General features: G+C 41.0%; 1 protein-coding gene across 1 annotated transcript in view; it reads right to left on the reverse strand.

Annotated features, from left to right (window-relative positions):
- DYNC1I1 (dynein cytoplasmic 1 intermediate chain 1) overlaps positions 1 to 18,521 on the reverse strand; it is a 254,347-nt gene extending 235,826 nt beyond the window's left edge. The window contains 4 exon segments of the mRNA XM_036010591.1: positions 8,979 to 9,069; positions 11,795 to 11,909; positions 17,866 to 17,982; positions 18,302 to 18,521. Of these exon segments, the coding sequence (XP_035866484.1) occupies positions 8,979 to 9,069; positions 11,795 to 11,909; positions 17,866 to 17,982; positions 18,302 to 18,433 (455 nt within the window). The 5' untranslated portion in view covers positions 18,434 to 18,521.
- Between the last annotated feature and the right edge of the window lie 4,998 nt (positions 18,522 to 23,519).

A 23,519-nucleotide genomic window follows, 5' to 3' on the forward strand; every position in this document is an offset into this window, starting at 1 on the left:
AAGATTAATAGTGATGGTTTTAATTTCCTTTCAGTGATTATTTACTGTGTGCCAGCCAGCCAGGCATCGGACTGGCTTTCATCCTCCTGTGGCAGCCATGGCAGGGAAATGCCCTTCCTCTGAGGTTCCACTGGACTTGGTTTTGGGAGGATGGGATAGGATCTAGACACAAGCTCTTTTTCATCAGTGCCTAGTTTCTTGGATTTAGAAGGCTTAGTTAGTCCACTAGGTCTAATAGGACTCTGTTATATTTTAGATGCCAATTTACCAATTTAGCACGAGCACTGTAACTGCCAGTACAGCAACGATACAAGCCTGACAAAGCCAGGTGACCGACCAACAGTGTCTCTGAAATCAGAACCAGTAAAGCTGAATGTTTAACAACTGCAGCCTCCTGCTGCCCCACTCCCCCACCCCCATCATGTCCACATCTTCCAGCCAGGCCAGACAGACCCCTCACTGCTGCCTGAGTCTCTGATTTCCCCAATTCCTGGGATGACCAGCCGAACCCTTTCTGACTGCTATAACCCTGCATTAAATATGTCGGTTAGATTTTGCCCAGTGTTCCTGTAGGGGAAACCATCCTAGTTTTATTTGCTTATTTTTAAGAGTGGCATTTGTCTGCACTGATCAGTGTTAGGTTACTTCTTAGGTGAACTCTCCAAGGGTCTGAGGAAGGATCTCTGACCTGTCTCATAGGGACCCTGCTATTGGCAGAGATCCTAAATAGCACCATCATCCTTACCTACTCAGGACTGTGGGGCATTGCCATGCTTGTGTGGTCCTACAATGGATTGCACATGCCAATTAAGGTCACATTTCCCATCATCATTTCAAAATACTAGGTACAGAAGTTTCCCACACTGTGTAAAGTAGTCATTCATTTATTTAACCTAAACATGCTAGACAAGGTAGCTTCTCGCCTCTCATCTAAAGAGACCTTCTATGTAACAGTTAGTTTACAATTTGGGGACAATTTGATTTTTAATACTTCTTTTAAGAATAGACACAACACTCTGGCCACTTTGATGTGCAACTGAAACTAATATGAAATGGTATTAAATGTGTACTATAGTTAAAAAAATTTTTTAAATAATAAAAGTTTTAAAAATATGTAAACTAACTTCAGAATATAAAGAATAGACAAAACATCAAATTACTCAAATTAGCAGTGACCTATTAAGAAACTAATAAAACTTTATATTTTAAGCCCCTTATCAATTCATCACTCCGCAACTTCATACACAATTCTTGCTTCATTGGTATAATTTTACTTGCTCAGTTTCAGGTTCAGACAGAGTGAAGTAAAACTTCAAAAGCAAAAACAATGCCCAGCCCACTGTTGACAGCATGACTTTGGAGTAAAAAGCGTGACATCTGGGTTGTGTACACCTCACTCTCTGATAAGTGGTCCACTTCTCCCTGTTCAGCTCTTACCAACAGTCAAATGGTGGTTTCCATTCTCCTTTCCATCTTTATTGGACCTCAGGGTAGAACATCTTAAAAGTCTGCCCTAAAGAGTGCTGTTGCTCTCACCTTTTGTGGGTGTTGGTTATAAGAAAGTGATATCTGATAAATATTTGTAAGGTAATGCTCTGTCATTTGTTATGCTGACACTCGACTTGGCTAAAGCACTCTTTTTTTAAGATTTTATTTATTTATTTTTAGAGAGAGGAGAAGGGAGGAAGAAGGATGGGGAGAGAAACATCAGTGTGAGAGAGAAACATCAATCAGCTGCTTCTAGTACACACCCTGACCAGGGACTGAACTGGCAACCCAGGCATGTGCCTGACCAGGAATTGAACCAGCGACCTTTAGCTTTGCAGAACAATGTCCAACCAACTGTGCCACATTGGTCAGGGCAACTCTTAAACAATGCTGTTAGCATTTAAAATTAGCACAGTTCTTCTGGAAAGCAATATGCCAAAATGTAGCAAGAACCATAAACATAGAATAACTTCTAGACTGGTTTGACTTCCAGAAACTCAATCTATGGAAATAAAACATCACAAGCAATACAAATAACAGTAATGATGATGATGATGATGATGATGATGGAGGAGGAGGAGAAGAAGGAGAAGAAGATGAGGACGACCTCCAAATTGTCAAATCCCATGACCAATTTTTGGCAGAGCCCCTATTCCGTCCATCCCCAGAAAGCCGGCATTCCCCAGTCAGGGTTAGCTCTCCCTCACTTGCATATGTCTTCTAAACAAACAACCCCAGAGTCCTCATCACCACTGAGCTCATGTCCCACTTAACACATGACTTTTGGACATATCCATCTGCACACCAAGGCCATTTCACCTTTCCTTCTCTCATCTGTACTTTGTTTTCTTTTCTACCCCCACAACGCAAGTTTCCATCCTTTTTATTAGACCAATGGTTTCCCGAGCTAGTCCTCAGACCATGAAAGTACCATAAAACTGCAGTGGTCCAGGCTTTTTTAAGAAGCTACTAAGTACATTCCATAAATAACCACCAGGTAAAGGAGACAGGGATCTCAGTATCTCAAAAGTCATACTTGTTTCCCAGACTCTGATCTCTTTTGATACTTCCTCCCTAACATGCATTTTACACCCCATTCTGCCCACCCTTTTCCTTTGTTTGTGCCTTTCCCATCATCCGAATGCCCTTTCTCCCATGGCTACCTATCCAAAGCATACATGTCTTTTAAGGCTCACCTCAAATGCCTTGCTCCCTAAATGTATTTGTCCCTGGTAACCTCATTCAGAAATAACTTGTCTTTCTATGAAACAACAGAGAAATACCTATGGCTCACATTGCATATTGTCTTTGCCAATCTACAGGCCACTTGACCTCAGCAGTAGCCCTGCATCAGGCTGTAAGACCAAGTCTGAAAATGGTCTGCAGGAAGGAATGAGCACTGTTGCAAAGCCCAGGGGGCCTCAGCCTCAAGCCAAACACACAGCTGGTGCCAGTCTGACTCTTCACTCTGAGCCCAGTAACTGTATTTCTGCGAGGAACTCCTCAACTTGTACCTCAGTCCAATGAATACTGCTCATTGTTCTCCTTGAGGAACATCTGCCTTCAGGCAACTTGAACTTCCTTGCTTTTACCTGTGTCCTCATCCCTCCACCCACCCTATACCCATCCCACCCAGTTTTTTGCAAGCTGTGCATGCACATAAGTACGTGTGCACACACATATATGTGCACACACACACACATAAAACAAGTCAGTGGACATTTACCAAGTATCTGGCATTTACCAAGTATCTGGTATGTGCAGGACACAAGCAAATCAAAATCACTTGCCCCACACAAATACACTGCAAACTAATTACAGATAATTTGGAAATAATGGCCTAAGACATTATTGCTCATCTTATGGGTATAAATATTTAAGAGCTGTAATTTCCTTGCATTATCTTAGATGGCTTCAAATTAAATCTGTCAACTTACTGGAATCAGGCTCTTTAGAAGGAAGAATTCCTGTCTTTATATTCCTGTCAGGTTTAACACTTAACATTCATTGTGTGTCAGGCACACAGTAAGTTCTTAATTATTTATTGAATAAATACATGAATGAATAAACAAATAAATGGTTTTGACTTGCCTTTCTGTAGATGAGTATTAAGAGTGTGGGCAAACTGATTCCCAAAGAAACAGTTTTTACTTTATCTAAAAATGAAAGGAAAAAGCAGGGCATGTCTGTCTGGCCCCTTTAATCTCTACCAAGCCACGTAAGAGGAACTCAGCGTTGCACAGCGTGATGTCACCACACGGGCCCAGGAGAACTTTCAGACTTACTTCTATATCAAAGAAGGAAATCCTATCTTAAAAATTCTGAGCATAATGCTGGTTTGTGCTGAGGAAAAGAAAAGAAGTCCCTTTATCTCCTCCATCAAATGAACTTAGCAACTTCAGGTGGTTCCCCAGAGGCAGGTGCAATGTTTAGAACCAGCTTTTCACCCTGTTCTTCTCCCCTTTGTGCGGAGAGGCAGCATGAAGGCAGAACACAGAGCTCCCTGGAGTCCCGCAGGTTCTCTGCCAAACAAGTCACTGGTCACTAGTCAGATGGGGAAAGCAGTTTGGCCAATGTGAGCACGGTGCCCAACAGAAAGTCTCGGGTCAATGTTCTCCTCAACTACGGACTTCCTATATGCCATTTCCCAAAGTGATCCACTGGATAATAAGGACATTTTAAAATCCATCATATCTCTCAATCTGTCACAGTCACTAATTAAGGATGGCATTTAACTAATGAGTTAACGTTTTCCTTCCAGGCCTCAATTAATTCCTTACTTACAACTGGGAATGATAATGATGCAGATTTTCGGATGTCAGGGATAAAACTGGAATGGTACAATAAACACATGTATCAGGCTCTTTTTTCAAAGCCTTTTTTCTTAACTTACTACGTGAGAATCTTCCTTATTGCCTAACATCAATGCCCTAACATGGAGTGGGCCTTTGAACCTGAATTCAAAAAGAAATGTAAGACTTCGAGTCACAAAGCTGCTGTCCAGCAAGCAGTTTCCCCAGGGGAAAACTCCCCTGCTAAAAGAGATGCTTACTGTGTTGCTCTGACTGTACGGGTACGCACAGTACACTGTCAGGGAGATGGTGACAAAAACGTTTAACCATCCAGGTGATATGCTACACAAAGAGGAAACCCTACAGTGTACACTTTGCTTTAATTTCCAAAGAGATGTTAATGGTCTTATTAAATGTCCTCCAAGGTTTTGTGTTCTTTTATTGTACTTTTTCACCCTTACTAAAACCTTATTGTCTTCCCTTTAGCCTCTGATTCAACGGAGCACCTCAGAAGAAAGCGATGTTCCCATCAAAAAAGGGTTGAAAGTCCAGTGAGGCTTCTGTCGTGCCAGAGAATCCTCTGGGACCTGACTGTGGATGAGGAGGAAAGCCCTGAGGATTTTCTGCTGGGCACTAAGCTCACGCGGCCTCTGAGCACATTTTCCTCCACCAGAATCACTGAGGAAAGAAAACGGGAGCCAGGTACTGCCAGCACAGACTGACCACAAATAATCCCCATGTCCTTATTGGGGCATTCACTAGGTGATAGAACATGGAAAGGCAGAGTTTATTGAATATCTGAATTTTGCCAAAGTATTCTGTCAACAGGAAACTTAATACTGACTGTACGGAGGCCTAGCGTTCACAGCGAGCAGCAGCGGCTCTGCAGACACCTGCACCTTCGACCCGGACTCCAGTCTGAAAGGCACACGAAGCTGGATGCCTGAATGGCCTCCAGTCCATCTCCTTTGCACCTTCGCTCCCCCGCTAGGTGCTGCAGAAGACAGTTCTTCATCTGAGGCGTTTAGGTCCCCTTGGGAGGGGCCTCCCCTTCCTAGAGAATATCCATGGATATGAGGGTTGTTTTGGTTACTCCATGCTGATGGCTGGGAGGCCCGACATCAATTGTATAGACAAAATGGGATTATGTTGTAATTGGGAAAAACTGAAGATAGCATACCCATTAGATAAGATGAAAATGTATTGAAATGGAGAAATGGAGATACTTGATTAGGAAGACAAGTTTAACAGTTTGTATGACATGATATTATTTATCACATATATGGTGGCATATATGTGTGTGTGTAGATAGATAGCTAGGTAATAGTTGATTCATTCAACAAACATTTATCAAATACCTACTCTATGGATACCTCTCAAATACCACATACTCTCTGCCCTCAAGGAACTTGTCACTCACTCAGAAAGAGAGGCATGTATTCCACTAAACCGAAATCATTCTGCTTTAAGGGCTATAAATTACTAAATGCTTCACACTTGCGTATAAAAAAGGCAGGCTGTTGGTTTGAGATTACTATTCAGTATCAGACTAAGAAAAAATATTTCCTTTTCTAGTTTTGAAATATGGAGACAGATGTTTAACTATCTCAAGTACCACTTAAGTATATATTGTAATGATTATTTTTTCCTCTTTGACCTTTCCATATAGTGAACTATGGCAATACATTTTCCTACACTAAAATATCTTGGAATTGTTTAATCAATCCTAAATTAATCACAGCATAGTATCCCACTAATATTGTGTTGGATTCCAGTTGCATATAGTATATTTGGGGGGGGGGGGTTATATCTATGTTTAAAAGTAAAACTAGTCTTTCAAATATTTCATTAACAATATTGAGCTTGGTATTGGCTGAATATAATTAAGAGAAATGATTAATTAGTTCTGCCAAAATTGATTACAACAAAGAGTAAAATACCACAAATGTAAATTATAAATGAGAAGCAGGCAGTAACACCAGAAGCAAAAATGACCAAAAAAATCATGATCTGTTAAGTTTTAAAAAAGTAAATCATACTACTATAGTTGTAAAAGTATTACATATTCCAACTCTCTATTCATTCTTTTTAAAAAATTAACTGCTCTTAAAAATTAATGAAAGAAATTTTGTTATACTTGATTTTTTAAAAGCATTTTTAACTTTTTCTTTATAATAAGTATATTAAGTATGCCTGTTTGCAAATTAACCACTTACAAGGGTTATATAAGAAATATCTGCCAATTTGGCTCTGTAAAGAAAATTTTAGTTTTGCTTTGAAATTTTGGCAAGCGAATGACAGAATTTATGTGCACCTTTAGGGAACCAAATGTGTTAATATGATTCCTGAGTTATCTTCTGAAAGATTTTCCATTTTCTAAAGTCCAAATTCCATTCAAATAGGCAAATTTGTGACTAGAGAGTTATATTCTTAGAAATTACCAAGCTCTTTTTCCCGTCTTATGTTTTATGAAGTGTTAATCGTAATTGTTTCAGAAATGTTTCTTCTACAAAAAAACACATTCCAACTGGAATTTTAAAAGCAAATATAATATCCTTTTGAAATTCAACTCTCATATTTATTTTATGGAAGCAAAAACATAAATTTGTGCGGAATTTTCCTAAGTTCAAAACAAGGGCAAGATTTACTATGCCATCCCCAATGCCTTCTCCTGAGGCAAACTTTGTGCTCCGTTTTTCTGAAAATCATCATTTCCTCAATGCCAATTTTCTTGCATTCCTAGGAAACCTACACGTATCAAGAAATTTATTCATTGACTTAATTGTCTACTCTTGCCAGTGAAGAGTTATGGTCTCTGAGAAAGAAAAACTGCTGCTGTCCCCAGAGTGCTAACAGTGCAGGTCAGTGTTCTCTAGAAAGTCTTCAAAGGGGCTCATCAACGGTGAGCTCAGTAACAGAATTTAATGCTGCTAACTGCACCCCCTGAAGCTAAGCATTAATGGACACACCGCCATCATTGCATAGCAAGAGGCAAATATATTAACAATGATGGAGCAATGGACTCCCTAAGGAATGTGATTACATTGTGCCAGCTAGTTCTTATATAAGTGTTAGATCTTACGTAACTGTGTTATTATTACTTCTTCATTCCCCTCAAAGACCTTTTGAAGTGTTCAAAGCAGAAGATGAGAGAAGACGTGTGCCGCCCCAAATCACAAAGGCGATCTGCTAAAACAAACTAGCCTGGTGCCCACAAAAACCTCTACTTTCATTTTTCTCAAATTGAAAGCAGTGTCCACTAGTTTCAAAAGGCCCTTTCAAAACAAAATACATACTCAAGTCTGAAATGCACTAACAGGCAGATAGGGGTTGGATAATTCCAGTCTTACATGTAGGTTTCAGGGTTGGGGGGAAACCCTATAATTCAAGCTAATACAAAACTATTCTCATTTCCATACTTTTCTGCACCAATAACCTCTCAGCCTATATGGAAACAATGCACTTTCAGAAGATGTTGCTTATGATAATGTGTTCAGAGAAAAAAGAAAAATGCAAAATTTTATACCTCTCCCCAGTAACACATATGGTAGCAAGGAATGCACACTGGTAGACAGAACTGAAAGGTAAATAAAGACAAAGGCTGATTTGTTGGAACTACAGTGCTGTGGATGATTGTTTCTTTGCTTATTTTGAAGTTTATTAAAGTATGCTATAATTTTTTTAAATTAAGAGTCAAAAACAGAGGGCATAAATTGCCAACCCCCATGCCAGATCAGGCTCCAAACCACTTCTAACAGAGTCATTGCCATTTAACATTATGAGATTATTGCATAAACACTTGAACTGTTAGCTTCTCATGAGAAATGGAAGGAGGTAGAAAAGCTTGGTCCATATTCCCACAGGAACTTAACCAGCCTGAGCTGTGAGGAGGCCATCTGGCCTTGATAAACACGGAGCTTGCTAAGCAGGTGCCACAAGCCTCCTGGCCCTGCCCATGGGGATCGCCTGCATGTGGAATCCTGGTAAAGGCACCTGCATTCAGAAAGTTACCCTGACTCCACGTATTTCAACGAGCCGTCTCTTTTCCCTCTTCACATCTTTTCCTTTTGGATATCCTTTCAGGGATCAAAGTAGAGAGCAGCTATATTCACTTTCAAAACTGACATCATCTTTGAGTAGCCACAGGGTAATGAAAATTTGGCAGCTGACTCACAAAACAAAGCAGTCAACCTTAATGATGTTATTACTAGTACCATTAGTAATAATAGAAACACTTCAGTGACTGAGTTCTCAAATTAGTCAATTTTAGTAAGAAAACAAAAAGATGCTTGAAAAGTTAATTTCAGAGTGAGGATGTCTCAGTATGCTATTCAGAAGGGTTCTCATGGAAACCAACACCAAAGTGGGGAAATAAGAACCCGATATATGTTCCATTTGTCCTTGGTCCTTTCCTGGTTTCTTTTAGACCCAAGCTGATGGAATATTTGTATTTGTTAAACAAAGTGTTAATTAGCCCACTCAAGGAAGGATTATATATAAGTTTATAATTTCTAGTGTTCAAAATCATTGCTGTACCACCAAAATAGCTAGCTGCCATAAAGTTAAAGGTAAAATGACAGAGTATACATGCAGATGCATGCTTATTAATGGTGTACAATGAAGCAGTATAGTTTTTAGGTCTTTTTTTTTTGTACTATTGACATTCAACCATGGCCTTTGTAACGGCACAATTCTTACCTTGTCAATGGTCCCAGGTCGCCTGAGTCTTGGCTTCCAGCTTCACTGGGAGTGCTCACTGATTTCGAGGAGGGAGACATAGGGGTTGGGACTAAATAATGAAAATAACAGGTATCCCATGTTAAAAAATGCAGCGGCTGCACTGGGGAAGAGCAGTGTCAGACAAACCAAAACAGATGGGCCCAAATGAAAGTGATTGTGTGTCCAGGAGAGATTGAGATGGGAGACAGAAGAAAAAAAAAAGGAAAGAAAAGAAAAGGAAGAAAGTCAAGTGAATTTTTTATATTTTGGAAATTAAAATTTGAAATGAATTTAGACAGAATTAACTTAGGGATTCTAAGGCCATGTCCACCTTAACAAACTAAAATGGAGAATCAAAATAGTTATCAAGATAATTCCAGTCAAAGATCTCTCTAGTATGAACTATCCAGATTATTCTAATTCTCCACTTTATTTTGTTAGTATAGATGTGACCTATTAAAAATAAAATGGAGTGTCTATAAAACTTTTCAAGGTTATGAAGTAAGTGATTCTGGATTATTTAAATGGTCAAGAAGGGTCAGGAAAAAATCTGTTGCACGTGTGCATTTGGAGGGAAATCCCTTGTCCGTGGATTTTAAACTGCATTTGCTAAGGGAGACTAAGTGACAAGAGAAAGGGTAGATTCTGAGCCTAGTAATTTAAAAGTCTCTTTCGAAACAAAGAAAAATGCCAGGATGCTTTATTTTTGCATTTAATTAATAGTTTCATCCCGTTGCACTGTTTACTGTGTTTGGAACGCGTGTTCCTTTGCAACTGCCAGGTGCACAGAGTAACCTGCCATCCTGAAGAGAGCAGAAACAAGTTCAGAGGTCAAGGTCAGTGCAAGCTAAAAATCTGAGTGCAAGGATAATAAAAGAAAAAAGCTGAAGAAAATGCAAATGTATTTTTTCTACCCTTCAGATATGAGCCAAATGTCCTTCAGAGAGAAGCTGCACCAAGCAGCCAGGACGGCTCCAGGCCAGACGAGCTCAGTGGGCTCTCCGGGTGACACTCGCCAGAGCGGCCAGATGGGCAGAAACTTCAAGACACGAGTGTAGATTCCCATTTGGTTTCAATCATGTGCAATTTCCTTTTATTTATTTAATAGAGTAAAAGGCTTAACTATTTTGTCCAAATCCTATAACACAATGGCAGATCTGTCAAGAAACTAGGAATTTTCATGTGGTCTCACATTTAATTCACTGATTATCCTCTGCAGTGAGTCAGAGGGTAAGTCAGAGAGATGGATGAAAACTCAAAATGGGGTCCACCCGTGCCAAGGCCGGCTGGGAGGGATGCAAGGATAGTTCAGAATTTGGTCATGGGTTAGGGATACTTAACTGTTTTGTTCTTGAAGTTTAATTGCTGGCTTTATGTAGAGGAGGGAAGAATAGGACGTACTACTATTGGACTTAACCAGTGTTCCTTCACATTGCAACAGAATGTCCAAAGCTATTTTGAGGGGGGAATATAATTGATTACAAAGTGTCTGATTTATATCACATGTCAATTAGGTACAAAAAGGTTTGTCAACCTCCTCTAAGAAGTTCCATCAGGTGAATATCCCACAGGTTACATCTTCCACACCATAAGGAGCTGAACAAAATACTCAACATCTTATTGGGCTTTCTTATAATCATTGTTAGACATGATTTTACCACAAGTGGAGGTTGAGCATAAAATGCTATTCATGGTGTTCTAGTTTAGTTTGTACATGTTAAGTTATATTCACCAATAGTTAATCTGTGGGCTTATTATATATTGCTCTTCTTATTATTTATGTTGATATAAATATTGTTATTTTATTGTACATGGGATAATTTTTGTTCTTAGTTTAAGTATCTATAGAAATCAGTAAAAACTTATGTCAATATAAAGGCTAATAATAGACTTAAAAGGCAACAAATTCATTTTTTAAAAAGACCTAATATTGTATTTATTTTAATGAATTATTAAAGTTTCAAAAGGGTTCAAAAGGGTTTTTTTAACTATATTGGGTATTACATAGTTTTACAGACACCCTAAGATTACTCTGAAATGTAAGGAAAGCAAATGAATAAAGAAAAATAAAATAATTTATCACATGAGAAATATATAGTTAAGTGACAGAATAAACAGAATATGTACAGATTACCTTCTGTACAAATAAAGCAAATTGTTCGGTATCCAAACTCAAGTGATAAAATGAGATCATGAACAATTAACTAGGAATGAATGAGTTGGAGGAGAGGTATTATAGTGAAAATGCCAATTAGCCATAAAACCAAGATATACAATAGAGTCGAATAAATTTAAACTTGTTAATTAGCTGCTAATCTGTCACCATTTTAAGTTTTCCTTCAAATTCCCCACTGAACATTTTATTTCCATCATGGCATAACTATGGCCATGGTGGTTATGAAATTTATAACCAGGTTCACCATATTTAGGTTGGCAGAGAGAGGTCGGAATCCAGCAATGGAAATGAAATATTTAATAAAGAAATTCCAAGACTTCTTATATTTACCATGTGGCGGCTCATGTAAGAGCTACAACACAATCTAATAGTAACAGAGTGGACACAGTTGACCACACAGTCAGTGAATATGCAGCAAACTGCTAACAGCTCTGCAACCGCTGCTCCCGTCTCCTTCCAGCCCCCTCAATTCCAAAAATAAATGCGCCTGAACCATAAGCCACGGGATTTCTTAAAAAGTAAAAATAAAACAGGCGTAAAAGAATAGTAAATGCTGGACATGGTATATCCCATGCAAGTCAAATTTAAGGAAACAGCACCACAGAGCACGGTTAAGTACCTAGAGGGGGCTCCGGGGATATGCCGATGCTCTGCAGCAAAGCCTCCGTCTCCCGGCGCTTGCGGTCTAGGTCCGAGTCGTCCTGCGCGGGCTCCTTCTTCTGCTGCAGATCAGCCTTTGCAAATCAGAACCCAGCAAGCGGAGTTAATAACGGAATTACACGTGTGCTTTTCCTGGCTGAAGCTGAAAATGGCAAGTGCATGGCAGCGAAGACCAGGCAAAAGCCCTAAATAGATATAATCATGTGTACCAAGGATGGAAAAAGGCTGTAACTGCGCCATTTAATAATTGCTAACCCAGCGCTTTCTCTTTTAGTTGAAGGCTTTTTTCCTGTCCCTGTCACGTGGTGATACAAGTTTCTTTCACCGGTTTTGGAAGAAACCATCAAGGCAAATTAATTTTTTTTAAATTCTGTCTGTTTTTTTTTTAGACCTCCTTGACCTTCTGGGAAAACATACTATCAGTTCTTAATGACTGTGTATTTGTAATACTCACATTCACCCCCTATGTTTAAGACTATGCAAACAAGGAATTACTGAGATCTCGCTAAAAAGTAAAATCAGCTATGAAAAGCTGTCCCTGTAAAATACGCTATTTGCAGCAGCAATCTAAGTTTATCATGGTTTAAAATAAAACAGAAAAAATGAAATAAAATAAACTAGGCTAAAATGTTTTTAAGGCATGTAAATAATATTACTGTATATTGTGTTACTTCTTACTTCTGACTTTCATAGGCTTCCATTATACATAGTAACTCAAAAGAGAAAATGATTGTGTAGAAAAATACAGAACACAAAGTCACTTAGGAGGACTTCCTTTCCCAAATTCTGTCTAAAATTCACATCTTGTGTGAGCCTCTGACACTCAGACCCTAACGCCCAGTTTGGGCTTTACAGGACAATGACGAGTCAGAACACAGGTTAAGGGGTCAGTGGTGGGAGTCTGGGGGAACTAAACATTCAGGTCTTGTTTTCTTTTCCATAACACAGTTCCTTCCTAACACAAGGCATTTGCCCCACGTCTGAAACATAATGTCCTGCTCGATGTGCAGCTACCTGGCCACAAAGCTCTGTGAGTTTAGAGAAGTGAAGCCGTCATAAAGCTCGTCAAAAACCAGTCATCCAGTTATCAGGCACACCTTCCTCCCCCGGGGCAAGGCGGGCACCCTAACAGGAACATCACCTCCTCCAGGAGCACAAAGGGCTTTGCAAAGCAGGGGAGCGAAATTTACATCCTGGCATCCAAAGAAGGGACAGTTCACGCACTTTTGACTTACTCCCAGACGAGAACCGACACGGTGATTATAAGCAAAGGGCATCTTTGCAAGAGTGCTGAGCTCAGCACTTCTGTTCCTCTTTGCCTGGGGCTTCAGATGCACTCATACTGTTGAAGTCTATCTGTCACTGGGGGGAAAGTGCCACTCTGGGGCTCGGTGAGGGCTAATGAGAGTACGAGAGGATTTTAGGCAGTCTCACACGGCTCAGAATTCTGAAATGACAGTGAAATCTCTATCGGTTCTGGTTTTAACAGTTAAACTACTGAAACAAGTTCCAAAATGTGTGCGCAGAACTAACATGAGAAAGGACCTTGCAGAGTGAGGATCTATAGCAACATTCACATAGCACAAAGTTAAAAGAAGGATGGGAGGAAAACAGGGGAGGTGAAAGAAAAGGGAATTACCATAGCAGCTATGAAATACAAATGAAAAACACAAAGATGAGCAAAATTCACCTTTCGAAGCCAACGTGGAATTGTATAACAGGTTTTACAGTGAGGTGGACCACTAGCTTCATTGAGAGAAGATACATGTTTATTTTGTTCACCATCTAGATCAGGGCCTGACACATAGTGGATGCTCAATAAAAAATATCTTGAATGAATGAATGAATATCTCTGCCTTTGGGAAATGTTATTCTATAGCTATAGAATCTTAGGATACATCATTCAAGCCAATGTCCACCAACTGTGGTCCATTCAGAAAGCCCTTCACAACACCACTCTTGTGAGTCATCTAGACCTCCAGTGACCCTCTGCTTGTACCAAAGCCATTTATATATTCTAAGATTAAAAAAAAACTTTAACCTTCCTTCATTCTTTCAACAAAAACTAATTGAAGGACAGCACAATGCCAGCAGGAATAAAACTAAGAAGATCCAATGCAGCTTACATAGAGTGAACAGAAAAAAAGATCTACCTAACCTTTTCCCTTTGAATAAACTTAGGGCATGTTACCTATAACTTTCTGTCACATTAGTCCTATGCAGAAAGACACAGAATCTGTTTTTTTTTAATTTATTCTAATGTTAATCACTAAGCATTCAAGAAACATACTAGAGGGTAAATCACATGTCGACATGCGTAACCACACATTGTGCAAGAAAAGTACACCTGAACTCCACCCTCGGAATGTCACTCCCACAGTACAGGGTGCCTCTACCACTCAGTCCCTGCCTTCCACCTTTTTTAATTCCTAAAGAAACAGAGAATATAATGACATTTATTAATAAGGACAAATGTCCATCTAGATGTAACAGAAGCTTAGGGAAGTTATCAGCATTCAAACTGACCATGGAAAACATAAAATTAGGTTACTTGGGATTACTGAAAATAAAGGCAGTTCCTATCTGTTACCAATTAGCACCTTAAACTAAACAAAATGTTATTCATCCAAGACAGTTACACCAAGTACCTTAATCATGAAACTTTAATTGTTTTTATGTACATACTAAAGAAATCTAATATATTTTAATGACTCAATAAAAAGTGGTTTTGCAGTACTAGTAATTAAAAATATGCAAAGTTGGCCCTGGCTAGTGTGGCTCAGTGGACTGAGTGCTAGCCTGCAAACCAAAGGGTCTCTGGTTCAATTCCCAGTCAGGGCACATGGCTGGGTTGTGGGCCAGGTCCCCATATCCCCCCAGTGGGCAGCATGGAAGAGGCAACCACACATTGATGTTCCTCTCCCTCTCTCTTCCTTCCCCTCTCTCTGAAAATAAATAAATAATAAAATCTTAAATTACAAAAAAAAAATACACAAAGTTGTCTTCCCCAGCAAATGGTATTTCTTTTCGTGAAAGGTAATTACAACTGAGGCCCAGAGAGAATAATCAAACAAAGAAAAATTGTCAGCTGAGACTTATCAAGTCACATCTCCGCAGACAGCTCCGTGGTTGTCAGAGGAACGAAGTGAGCGCAGGCCAGGAAACCTCTGTCCATCCTACCTTGCAGCCATTCGGCAGAAGGCCAAGGACAGGACGCAACTTCAGGGTGGCCCCATTAAGCACACCTCATTGCACTCAAGCCAGTTTTTCATGAAATTGGGTCTGTGTCTCAATGGTGGCCACGATATTTATTTTAAAATCAGGTTTCATCCATAATACCTCAACCAAGAAAGCAGTTGACATCCAAAGCATCAGAGAGCAGTAATTTTACACACGTACACAATTTTCTGGGTTCTGTGGAGACAGTCAGCCTGGGTGGTCCTGATTCACACTACTTTTCAGTCATGGCAGAAATAGGTACTCAGTTTAGTATAGATGATCATTTTGTTTCCCTCTTATTCTGTATTTGTTTTATTTACAGTATAACCCTAAATAAAGCTAAAATCAAACCTATAAGCTTAAGGCTACTTCTAACTCCCTATAGACAATATGAAAACTAGAAAATCTTCAGGAGTTAACGAGGGTGAGCAGCTAACTGGAGCACCTCATAGACTCAGAATCACAAGCTTCCCAGGAAATTCGCAGGAAATAACCCCAGCTGCATGGAAAGGATGCCAGCAGCCAGCACTCAGGTCTGCCCTGACTAGTTCCTGTACTCATACATTCACTCATACCATCATAAGACAAATAAATAACACAATCATTCATAAATGGCAATAAAAGAATAAACTGTTTCACATACTAACAACTGTAAGCCTGCTTTTGCCCCACCCCTGCACAATCCTTAATGGAGGGCCTACTGCAGTGGCCGAATCTGCCCTGGATGTTAAGCTTTCCCGTTATCAGAAGAGAAAGACAAGTGAGGGGGCAAATCTGGTGCTCTGCGCTCAACGGTTTGATGAGGTCGAGGGTCGCGTGCAGGACTTAGTCCTGGATGCAGAAAGGCACCAGGGAAGGCTTTCTGGAGGAAGTGACATTTGCGATGAGAACTGAGAGACATGTAGTTAATGGCCAAGTGGAGGACAACAGAGAGAAGCAGAACAGAAGGAGTGTTGTGCCTGTCTGGGACAGGATGCTCACTGTAAGGTGGGGACAGGGTGGTGGAAGAATGACCCAGAATTCTGCTTTGGACACTGGCTGGAGGGAGTGGGGGGCTTCCTGAGACTGGAGACACAGGGCAGCTACTTAGAATGACAGCTGAGAGCAGAGCACCTGTTCCTCCTTTCACTGCTCTGCCGGATCTATCTCCTGGGTCGCCACAGAACGCGCGAGAAAGGCACCACTCTTTTCTCCGTTTTACAGAGGGAGGCAGCTTCAGAGAGGTCCCATACCCGGTCAAGGCCATGCTGTGAAGGGCAGGGCCAGGCTCCCCCGCCCTGCTCCACCGAGAAGCACGTGTGTATAACCACGAAGCGCACTGTCTTCCGTCTTCTAGCACGGCTGCTCAGACAAACCAAGGCTTCACCGCCCACCAAAGGCACTTCGACTGAATGGAGAAAAGTGCTTTTGGCGGGGAATGAGTTGTGGAGGGACAGGATTTACAGCCAGGGCGGACTTTAAAGGCAACGTAGTCCAGCGAATCCCCAAATCTGGTCCTATTTGGATCTTTCAAATTAAAAATTTCGAGATGGGAGACTATGAGTTTGTATTACAAGGGGATTCCATGGCACAGGGTCAGGGTATCACGGACTTAACCCACCCTCCCTGTTTAGAAATGAGGAAACCGCCCTGGCTGGCGTAGCTCAGTGGATTGAGCGCAGGCTGGGAACCAAAGTGTCCCAGGTTCGATTCCCAGCCAGGGTACATGCCTGGGTTGCAGGCCATGACCCCCAGCAACCGCACATTGATGTTTCTCTCTCTCTATCTCCCTCCCTTCCCACTCTGAAAATAAATAAATAAAATCTTTAAATAAAAAAAAGAAATGAGGAAACCGAGAATATGCGACTTTCACTCCAGAACTCAGTAGACGCCCAGGAGCGCCTACGATGCAGGTGCTCCACACTCCCACCACCTGCAGCCCCCAGCCTCCCGGGGCTCCAGGGCCGTGTGACAAGCCAAATCTCCAGCAGGCAAGCCTGCTTGCTGTAGAGACAGAAAGGGTGGCCTGTTTCAATCAACCTAAAATAACAAGGATGAAGCAGACAACATAATTCGGAACCAGATTTCCCATATCACACAGCATTTTGTGGTAATTCTGTGAAATTCAAGTTGGATATTACAATGTCAGTTTCAAAGGAAACCGGTTATTAGCAACGGATAACAGGTGCTTTAAAACTACACTAAGTGTTGACATTTGAAGGAAAGGAAGCATAATCACTTAATGCTTTTTTTGGCTTTGCATGTAAATGAATAGCCATTCCTTGTCAATTCTCACCTCCACTTCGCTCAGAGACTGCGTATGTCACAGCCAAGATCTCCAAAGGAGAAACAGGACGCGGGGAGTCAAGGACAAATAAACGGTGGCATCAATCACAGTGGAATGGAATGGAGAGATGCAAGATGCCAAAGGCTAATATGCAACTGCAATCATGCTTTACTTGGCCGGCAAATAATTGTTATAATATGTTACCATGGTCTCCCAAGCCTTACGGTATGAAACAACACTTACTTACATTGTGAGGCATCAACATACATTCCATTTTTTCCTTAAAGAAAAACTCTTAAGTAAGGAAACAGCTCTGGTTTCTGTACACACAAGCATGTTATGGTATACAAAGTTTCCTTCTTGGAAAACTATTAAAAATATCTTCAGCACCTGGTTTTTCTACAAGATGTAGGCTATTTGTACACTGCATATCCAGTATTATAAAAGGATTCTTTAGAGAGTTCTCTTTATCAATGTAACTGGCCCCCCAGAATCAAGTGATTTTCCTTTCCCAACGCCACAAACGCCCAGCACTCGATATTTACCTCTTTCTTTTTCCTCTCCTCTTCCTTCCGTTTCTTCTCTTCCCGTATCTGTGCTAAACGCTGTTTTTTGCGCTCCAGCTCAGCTTTTAAGTCACTTTTGTCAGACATGTTGGTTTCCTTAGACAGAAAGAAAAAAAACGTGAATATATAAAAATAACTATTCTGTACTATCATTGCAAAAATCATTCCAAAGAAAATCGAGCTTTGGGGGGCATAACAGGTTCTCTTACTTAGCCTAGGGCAAAGAATCAAAGAAACCAGTTAAGTTGGATCTGGTCTCACTCTATATAAAATCTCCCTCCTTTACATATATGCCAATATTCAAAGAAATACAATGTTATCATCCATTCTGGTCTGATGAATCATAGCAACTTCAGAATAAGCAACACATTTTCTGAAATAAACAAGAGATAAACAAATAAGAAATGAAAAGAACCATGATCGTGGCTTCCAACTGAGATGGTAACGGGTCAGTCCACGCCCACACTGAGAAAGGAAAGCAGGCTGTCACATCCCTGTGGGCCCGGCGGACATCCCCCCACGGAGCCCGGGCACACAGAGATTTCATTTTGCCTCACATTATTTGCATCAGGGAAGACAGCTACTGAAGGCCTAACACGTTAATCCTCTCTTTCTGTAAAACTGTCCTGAACTGTCACAATTAATTTCATCTCCAGCACAGCCCTCTTTCTATAAAGCTTACATTTGCATACTGAATGCAGTACTGCTTATCCTGGCACTTTCTCTTTTTGAAGCAAGAACTGTTTGTGAACCCATGAAGTGGGAGATGAACACCAAGGCAAAGTCTTGGGAAAATTCATCTGAACAAGATTTAATGTCAGTATTCATGGTGATGGGGATGGGGATGGTGGTGGTGACAGAAATATTTTTTATTTATTTATTTGTTTTATCATTTTTTTATCTTCAGTAACAGCTGACGTACATTATTATACTAGTTTCAGGTGTACGCCCCAGTGGTTAGACATTACATAACTTACTAAGTGATCGTCCTGATAAATCTCGCGCCCCTCTGACATCACACACAGTTACTGGAATATTACTGACTCCCTTCCTTTTGCTATACTTGCTGCTGGAAAAAACCTTCAAATAAACTGAGTTTGGAGAAAACTCTCGGTAATCTCCAATGATTGTATTTGTCTTTTTGTGTTCCCAACTGGAAACTAAGAAAATGGCAACACCAAGAAATGAAGAATCTCTTAGGACACAAATTCCTAAAATAAAGTTTAAAAAAATAAAAAAGGTCATGAGTATTCATTTGAATATCACTTTTATGCAACTGTGATGAATATATTATGTATCCCTAAGTAGAGGACAGAGCAATAGAAGGCAAAAAAAAACAAAGAATACAAAATAATTGAAAAACCCTCACACTTCTCGCCACAGTCTTCAGAAGGTGATCAGGCACCTGCAGCGACCCAGAGACAAATGCACACAGTTGACCAGGGTGCCACTCGTGCTGTGATGGCCAAGATTTGTGACATCGTAACAACACTAACCACAAGCAATCTCTGCCATTCCTGGTCACATCCTGTCTTCGTTTTTCAGCAAATGTTTTTGAATGTTTAGTATCTGTGCGAGGCACTCTATAAAGCAACAGAGCACAAAGACGAGGAAAACTGGATTCTGTCCTTCAAGGAGTGCATGGCTCCATGCTGACGTGGCTGGGGATGTTCTCTGAAATGCTGGCTTATTGATTACCGAGTGCCAGGCACTCCACACTCATCATCACATGTGATCACACACTAATCCAAGGAGACCCATGTTAGGCTGAGGACAAGAGACATGGATGAACTCAAGTGAAGAAACAGCAAGTTGAGTTGGAAAGAATGGATATGTGCAGGCAACTGGGAAAGGCTTGTGGAAAGAGAAACGTGGATTCCATTTGGGATAATGATTGACGAAAAATACGAGCAACTTTTTCAAAGGAAAAGTGACAAAAGAGAAGTGAAGTTTGCTTCAGCCTTCTCTTGTCTCTGCCTACAAAACAGATGAGAGCAGAAGCCAGAAATAAGGTAAGCCTTATTTCTGCCTTATTTCTTATTTCTAGGCAAGAGAGGCTGGGGCCAGCATCTCTTTGCGGGAGGTGAACACGCAGTCAGACACAGGCCATGTGAGCTGGAGAGAACACGGCCAGCCAGGGAGAAGTAGCTCTTGGCAGCTGTCAAATGTGGAAGCTGGAGAGAAAGCGGGAATAACGATTTACCCTCGAGAGGGCCAAGAGGATAGCAGTGAGGTTGGCAAGAGAAGGCAATAAAGGAAATGATGAAAAAACAATTCAGGTGTCAGGGGGCCTTCTGGGCAGAGAAATGCATAGATGCAATATCCAGACGGAATAAGAGGCTGGATGGGGGTGGGGCTGTGGAAGAGAGTTCAGAGTCCCTCATCGACAAAGGACTGTTAAAACCCAAGTCAAATTCAAGGTCCTACGGGCGCCATGAAGATCACACAAGGGAGCAAGGCAGAGGCCGCAGAAGAGCTGGTGCCCAAAGGAGGCAGCTCTGTCTAGCTCCAGCTGATGGTTGACATGGAGGAGAATGGACCCAAGCAGTCAGATCTCCTGCCTTTCCTGTTTCAGGTGAAGCCACAGAACTGATAGAAGTCACATTTATCGATAAAATACTGGTGGTCAGTAATTTTCAACAATGGACAAAATGCTTGGCAAGGGAAAATTCAAACCTAGTTCTAGAAGCCGTCTGAAAAATTATGTGTACACTCCCGAAGTGGGGGCCAATTTAATTTATGTTTTTGACATTTTTCTGCTGTCAACAATAAAATGTACACTCAGAAAAATCACCATTCAAACAATGGTTGTGTCATTCAGTGCTGAAAGCAGCCCGTGGAAACTCCCAAGTCACCCTCTTCTCTCCCCATTTCCCCAATTTTACCTGCCTTTTCCAGTCTATTAAGTAGCAGGACTTCAGCTAAGGAGCAAACTGCATAAGAACATCCTGTATTTTTGTGATTTTCTTGTGAAGAACTTCCTTCACCAGTGGGAAATAAGGTGTATTCTCAGTACATTTCTGCAAAAGGCAAAGGTCTTCTTACAACCAATAAATATGTTAGACAATGTTGGTCATTTAATATGGTGTTACCAGCCACAAAGCCAATATTTTAAAAATAAACAACACAAACTCCAAGGGAACTTTTAAACAATTATATTAAGTGGTGATGTTTCAAATAACACACTCACTTCATAAAGGTAGTTGAGCCAAAATGTTAGACAGCTATAGAGTACCTTCTACTTAATTATTTTTGGTTCTATTCCAAAATAGACACTTTGCATCAGCCCCTAGGAGTGTAGGAAATCTCAAGAAAATGCCAAATAAAGGGTTTGGAAAGTACACAGTAGAGTATATGAATGGGCCTTCACACACACAGAGTGAAATGGTTTAAACAGTGGCATTAACTGCAGCGTCAGCACTGAACCCCACAGGTTGGGGGTGGTGGTGTGATTCTGACCTACTTCATTTCCCTGCATATCAAACAAAGCAAAATCTAGGAGCAAAGCATAGGGAACACGAGATACAGAGCTTCCTGTGGCCAATGCAGGTCATTGCAAAGCAATTATGATGCCCTCAGTTTAAGAACATAAGAATCAGAGCTCCCTGCTGCTAATTATTTTTCCATGCTTCCAATACATAAAAAGCTGATCTCTTTCATTTATAAATGGTAATGTTAGATAGGGCAAGGGTCTCAAGGCCTGGGCAGTTCTAAATGCTATTCTTGCCAAATGTTAAAATGTAGCACAGCATTTTGCAGAAGCAACTGTAGATGAGCTGACAGGAACTTAAGGGATAAGTATAGCCAACTGAAAAGAAGTAACGTGCAACTGACTGAATCGTGTAGAGAAGCAATGGCTAAGCCTCCGGCTGGGGCAGCAGAGCTTTGGGTGTGAATGTCCCCACCCTGCCCATCTCCTATACTTGCTACAAGTAAATAAAACCACTTTGCCACAGCCATGCCTGGTTTTCGAATAGAGCACCCCAGTGGTGAACCCCTTGAGTTCAGTAACAGTAAGGGATCATCAGGTAAACAAATCAAAACCACTGCTGGGTGTAAGTGCCTTCCCTGTCTGATCACCAACCCACTCTCACCCACCAGCCAATTAGAGCTTCGCTGCACCCTGGCTTAGGAACCGACCACTCTGTCTCCCTCCAGCTCTATCCATTCCGTAATCAATTGCACTTTTGCACACCTGCTCAGCTCTCCTCATAGCAGAGTCCCGTATTCTGGACTTGCTTTTTAAATTATTATTGCTATTTTTTCACCCTGCCAACTCTTGCCCCCATCATTAATTCCACCCTAATTCAAAACCCAAAGTCATCACTCAAAGTTCACTGCAATCATTTAAAAGCGTTACAGTGAGAAATACATTAAAGGTGTAGCATGATACTATTTAATAGTGACACAATCAGAGCAAGAAAACCACTCTGCACTCCTAGAGATTATTCGAGGGCACTTCCAGAGAATAGAAGGATCTTCTCACTCTAAATGAGTTATAAAATGGGTTAAAGAGGTGAGACTCCCTGGCTGGCGTAGCTCAGTGGATTGAGCGCAGGCTGGGAACCAAAGTGTCCCAGGTTCGATTCCCAGCCAGGGTACATTCCTGGGTTGCAGGCCAGAACCCCCAGCAACCGCACATTGATGTCTGTCTGTCTGTCTGTCTGTCTCTCTCTCCCCATCCCTTCCTTCTCTAAAAATAAAATGAATAAAATCTTTTAAAAAATTATTAAAAAAAAGAGGTGAGACTCAAAGAAAAAGTATTTTTTCATTAAATGCAATAGTGCAATTTAGCAATAGTAAAATTCTCAATTTTTCTGCTAAACACAAGAATAGCACATCCAGCAGTCCCAGGCAGGCATCTTTACCACCTCCCCCAGAGGATGGGGAGGCACCTGGAGAAACGGCTTCTTCTCTGGTCAAGAAATTAGTTACACTTATTCTGGCTGGCGTCATCCCATAAACCAGAAGGTCACAGGTTCAAATCCAGGTCAAGGCGCAAACCTGTGTTGTGAGTTCGATCCTCATTCGGGGCACATACAAGAGACAACTGATCGTGATGTTCCTCTCTCGCATCACTATTTCCCTCCCTGTCTTTCTCCCTCTCTTCCCCTCTCTCTAAAATCAATACACATGTCACTCCTGGTGTTTCATCACAGAAACAGCCGCCTGGGCCACAGTCTCAACAGGAGAAAGAATGGGGAGATGAAGGAAAAGAGGAAAACATGAAAGAGAAAATACAGACGTTGAGAAGGGAAGAAACAAAAGTCATGTTCACATCTCCTTCTCCCTTCCCAGTTCACCTTGAATCTCCTTTCCGTCTTACGTCCGTACACATCCATAAAGAAAGGAAAATTTATGGCTTTTTTGAACCCTGAAATGAGATCTTTTGCCTTCATTTCCATTTCTTCATAAATCATCATGGGGTGGTTGGGTCCTGTTTGGAACCAAGTGTCCAACAGAGGAGCAAATGGCTTAGCTCTGTTTACACAGCTGCCACGTACCGGAGCCTCCCAAGGCTTAGCTTTTGGACAATGTAGATCTTCATTTCCTTTCCGTTGTCTAAGTTGGCAGCAGTTTGAGATTCCATGTCTCATGCTGGCATATGCAAATGATTTTTAAGCTTTAAATCA

Source organism: Phyllostomus discolor, chromosome 10, assembly GCF_004126475.2.
Source record: "Phyllostomus discolor isolate MPI-MPIP mPhyDis1 chromosome 10, mPhyDis1.pri.v3, whole genome shotgun sequence".
Taxonomy (NCBI): Eukaryota; Metazoa; Chordata; class Mammalia; order Chiroptera; family Phyllostomidae; genus Phyllostomus; species Phyllostomus discolor.